General features: G+C 34.5%; 1 protein-coding gene across 2 annotated transcripts; it reads right to left on the minus strand.

Annotated features, from left to right (window-relative positions):
• Positions 1–865: 865 nt before the first annotated feature.
• LOC123892811 (protein SCARECROW) lies at positions 866–4,919 on the minus strand. 2 transcript variants are annotated; one of them, XM_045942683.1, is made up of 3 exons: positions 4,154–4,173; positions 2,465–3,506; positions 866–1,906 (listed from the first exon to the last, which is right to left on the minus strand). In XM_045942683.1, the coding sequence occupies exons 2-3, from the start codon at positions 3,433–3,435 to the stop codon at positions 1,447–1,449; spliced, it is 1,431 nt and encodes a 476-aa protein (XP_045798639.1). In that variant the 5' UTR covers positions 3,436–3,506; positions 4,154–4,173; the 3' UTR covers positions 866–1,446. The 2 variants fall into 2 exon arrangements, with proteins under 2 accessions (XP_045798639.1, XP_045798638.1); XM_045942682.1 differs by having other exon boundaries at positions 2,465–4,919.
• Positions 4,920–5,167: the final 248 nt, after the last annotated feature.

Here is a 5,167-nt window from a genome sequence, read left to right on the forward strand (position 1 = left end):
TTCAAATTTAGTCAAAATAGGGAGATTAAAACTGCAATTAAATCTTTTATACATAGTACTAAAAACAGTTTTATAATTTTATTTATATTTTTTATTTATTATTAATAATGTTGGAGAATGTGGTGGGAGGCAGGCGGCCACCAAAGCTCCTCCGTCAGCCACTGTTAGGTCGACAGAACCACCATGGGAGTCACTGATCTCCACCGGCGACAGTCTACCATCAACCACCACCAATGATTGGGTGTCAAATGAGTGTAATCTATGGACTTGGATCCTCTCTAGTTCATCCCCTACTAATTTCTATGTTGTCATCATCTCAATCGTCCATTCATGTTTTTTTTTCACTCTCTTTAAAACTGTTTCTTTAATTATCAGGAATATGAATTATGTGCAGTAGGATGGAGCATACAATCACACAATCATTAATCAGTGACCGTCTGATTGAGATTAGATGGTCTAGATTTTTTTTTGAACCAAAGACGGTCTAGAGTTTAATCTCATATTTGATATTAAATATACATAAAAAATTGTTTTACGATCTGAACCGTCTGATCAAAATCGAAAGCTAATAAAGTGATAGTTGCACACTGATTGCATCAATCTTGACTAATAAAGTTATTGAATGAAGAGTAGCAGGGTTGGCAGAATCGAAAAGACATTAGAGGATCCAATTTCGTAATCTACAAGTACTCAAATAAATAAAAAAAAGTTCTGAATACACAATCCGAATTTTAATAGTTCCGGGCATTATAAAATCTAAATTCTAAACCATTAATTTTTAATCAGACGGTCCAAATCAATGTGTTGATGCAATAACAGTCATAAATCCATCCCTACACAACCAATAATTTGGTTCCCATAAAAGTAAGAAAATACTGGTATAACAGTAACATCCCTGTAAGTACTCTCAATAAAACAAAATACTATCATCGTCATATATTAAATGTGTACCTCCTCTTCAGCCATTTTCTCATTCATCTCTTCTATTATTAACCACTACTTTTTTATGTCATCACTGAAGCGGAACACATTTGGCAGCAACAAAATATCACATGTTTTCTAAACACCTAATAATGTCTCTTAAATTACATCAAAGGAACACAGTGATGCTACATGGGATAAAAAAGATGAAATATCAAAAGGCCATCAAAAGTCATCAGATACAAATTAGACGACTCGCATTAAAACTTTCGTAAATTAATCTCAACCGTCCGATCTTCATCAAAGATGGAGAACCTTACTACGACGGCCAGCAGGGAATCCATTTTCATTCCTAATTAAGCAGAAATTAGTAATGGAAACAGATTCCTTGCATAACTCCGTCACATAGTTACAAAGTAATCTAATGGTCGAGATCATTTAAAATTGATTTAGTGAATGTAATATGAGTCGTCTGATCTCAAATCAATGGCCGAGATTCATTCTTGCTTAGGAACTCGAGATCCATTAGTTATGATGTGGAATGACATTATTGGTATGAAAAGGAGGTCTCCAAGCAGAAGCAGTAAGTAAACAAAGATCTTTCCAACCAAGTTTTAGGATACCATTATCCTCAACTAAAGTATACCCTTCAGAAGGGAACATGCCAAGAAGAAGACTAGCTTGAGTAGCAGCATTACCAGCCAAAGAGATACCTCTAAAACCACACTGTTGAAGTTTTTCTCTCCAATTATGAAACTTTATTTCACCACTCCTTGATGGTCCTCCAACTGCAAGTACATTACGAATCTCCCGTGATAATAGCTGTTGCTCCACGACATGTCTCTCTTCACTCTCTTCACCATAGCTTGAACCAAGAGAATCAAATAGTGCTGAGTAGTAATGTATTGCTTCCACAAACCTTCCTAAAAATGAACCTGCATTGCTTAAGTCTTGTTCCACTACTGTTACCACTTTAGGTGCCAACCTACACATAACGAAACGAGAAATGAGTTTTTGACATCAAAATTTTGAGACAGAAGATAAAAAGTAAGAGAGATAGAGATAAACACAGACACTATATGTATTTCGATGGTCAAATAATATAACTTTAACAAAAATCCGATGCAAATCCAATTCGGAATGAGAATGAGAAACTATAGACATATTAATGTCATGTTTGTAAATAAATTTTAATCAACATATATGAGAGCTATGTCTTTCAAAACTTACTATAAACATGATCATAATATCATATAGTTCTTTTTGTTTCTATCTATTAATTTATGCAAAGACATAATCATAGCTTCAAATCTACCTTTAGAAGAGAAAAAGGCAAGACATAACATAAAGTGAGCACTATAGTCTATAAAGGTAAACAAAAAAAGAACCATAAAGTTTTGGGAAATTTTTCATGAAAAAGTGTTATTTTTCCAAATCAGCTAGCACTAAGTTATGTAAATTATATACATAAAACTAACTAGAATTGATAAAAAAGTAACAAACTATAACAACATATCATGCAGAATAAATGCACCTAACTAACCTTTGCAAGAGCCACAAAGTGTTTGTATCTGATCCAGTAACATCATATAAAGAATGTTGCAACCAATGAACAGCAACAGCTTCTGATTTACTAACATTAAGCTTATCAGGATCAATGTTTCCAACTTTCTCAGCAACAGGAAAGAACTCAAAAGGAAGACCAAGTTTAGATGCAAAATCAGACAAACGTTTACCAGTAGCTTCAAGTGTTTCCATGGAAGTACCTAAACCAGTGAGTCTCACATAAGGCGGTCCACCGGGTCTCGAAGCAAGAATATGAAACAAACCAGGCCATTGTAAACCTTGCATTATATCAAGATCTATTATGTGAACTCTTTCTTCTCTTTCAAATGCTTCTTGTATAGCTTGATTAGCAGTGAAATGAGAGAATTTCACAAATGGGCTAATTCCATTGAATACTTGAAAAGCTGAAGCAACTTTTTGATTATGTGGTGTAATGTGTGGTGGAAGTGTTGTGTAGATTCCTAAACATGAACTCACTAGTCTTGCTGAAATTGCTTCTGAGAAATAAGCTGCTACTCTTTGTGCTGATGTACCGAAAGGCGTCGAGAGCTGCGAAATCTCGAGTAACATCTTGTTTGCTTGTTCTAGATTCTCTGCTGATACAGCTTCTGCACATTGGAGAAGTAGTGTTAGAAGGTGTAAACCTTCTTCATCTTTCTTCTTCTGTTCTTTAATCTCCTCTTTCTTCTTTCTTGTTAGTGCCAACTCAGCAGAAGTAGTTTCTGTTGTTCTTGCAGGTGCAAGATCTTCTTGATGATGTTCTTGATGTTGTTGATCTTGTTGTGAAGGTAAATTAACCGATGAAACTGAAGGGTTGTTATTGTTGTTGCTATTGATTTGATTTTGAGGCACAACCCAATTAGGAAAAATGTTTTGATTTTGATTCAAAACATGTGATGAATCAGAAAAATGTAAACTTGTTTGAACAATGTCATCAACACGATTCATAAGTTTCACTGAGGAATTAACATTAGGAGCTGCTAAAACATTAACATTAACAACACTTTGTTGTTGTTGTTGTTCTGTGTTGTTTCTTTTTCTCTCTGTAACAACAGATGATGAACAATTTTGTGGTATAGTTTCAGTGAGAAGACGAAGTCTATGTTCAAGAACAAGAGCAAGATTTGGATTACAAGGATATATAATCTCTCTAACATTATTGATGAGTTGAGAAATGGAAACACTGTTAGAAGTATGAATAAGATCTTTTAGAATACCATCAATCCAATTTGTTGTAGCCGAGGTTTCTTCCATCATAGAAGGTGAAACAACATCAACAATATTAGCAGCTGCACAAGTTATTATGTTACTACTACCATTGTTTCTGTTGTTATTGTTGGTTTGATTTTGAGATGGAAAAAGTGGTAAACCAGAGAATCCACAGATTGAAGGAAGAGGGTTGTTTTGTTCTTCTACAAGTGGTTGTTGAAAATGGGTGTAGTTTGAAGCAGAGTTTGAGGAATTGTTGAGATTGTTGGAAGAAGAAGAAGGTAGCAACATAGTGGAGTAGTTGGTTGTGACGGATACAGTTGGGTAATTTTGAATACAAACGTTATCTCGTGACAAAGCAACATTACTATTATTATTATTATTAATATTATTGTTATGATAATGATAGTTATTATTATTAGTACTAGTACTATTGTTTGTACCTGCGGCTAATAATGTTGTTGTTGTTGTTGTTGTTGTTGTAGTGACACCTTTTTGTGTGGCTGAGGGTAAAGAGCAATTCAATGAGGATATGTTGTTGTTGTTGTTGCGACGAGGAAATCTATGATAATTATCAGAAGAAGAATTGTTGTTGTTGTGAAGTTGAAGTTCCATTTCAGAAGCCATTCTTTTTCTGAGTAATTTTCTTTCAGAATGATGAGGTTGTGTTTGTAACATGTTGTGGTGTAAATCTTCACTGCTTATGTTGCTGGAGTTAGAAGCAGTACTATTATTGTTGTTGTTGCTCAAATTGGTTTCATCACTATTTCCACCACCATTGAACAAAGCACAAGCAGCCATATTGATTGATTGAGAGCAAGAAAAAGATGAGTTGAATAATACTAATGTAGAATAAAGTAGTAGTAGTATAGTACTAGTAATGGTGCATTAGTAGTAGTATGAAATAATTAAGGGGGGGGGGGGGGGGGGGGGGGGGGTGTAGAACAAATCCATGTGTTAGTGTTGTTGGTTCCAAAGTTATTACAAGGAGATAACGTTGTGAAGATTGGGACAGTAGCTAAAGGATTGATTGATTCTGTTCTTCTCATAGGAGGACTAATTGAAATTGAATTTGATATTTGATATTCTCTCTCTATTAATAACATAACACGGTTCTCTATGCCTTTTGGCTTTTGGATGTTTCTGTAATATCTCTCTCGCATGGGGAGGGTGCAAAACAAGGAAAAAGGGGTGTGTGTCATGGGTAGAAGAACATGAATCAAAACTGCTCACGGCGGCTAGTCATTCGTCTTTGTGCACTTTGTTTTATGTTATTTATATTTATTTATATGTTCTTAACCATATTATTATTTCATCCAAGCACATGCATTAGTTTTAGTTTTAGTATTATTTACTTTTAGTTTTTTTGTTGGTTTCTCACATATTTCTTCCCTCAAAGGTAATCTTATTTAAAGTGTTAGGTTTAAGTATAAGTGTGATTAGTTCTACGTCTCTTCACTACAACCTTCAC

The sequence above is a fragment of the Trifolium pratense genome, linkage group LG6, assembly GCF_020283565.1.
Source record: "Trifolium pratense cultivar HEN17-A07 linkage group LG6, ARS_RC_1.1, whole genome shotgun sequence".
Taxonomy (NCBI): domain Eukaryota; kingdom Viridiplantae; phylum Streptophyta; class Magnoliopsida; order Fabales; family Fabaceae; genus Trifolium; species Trifolium pratense.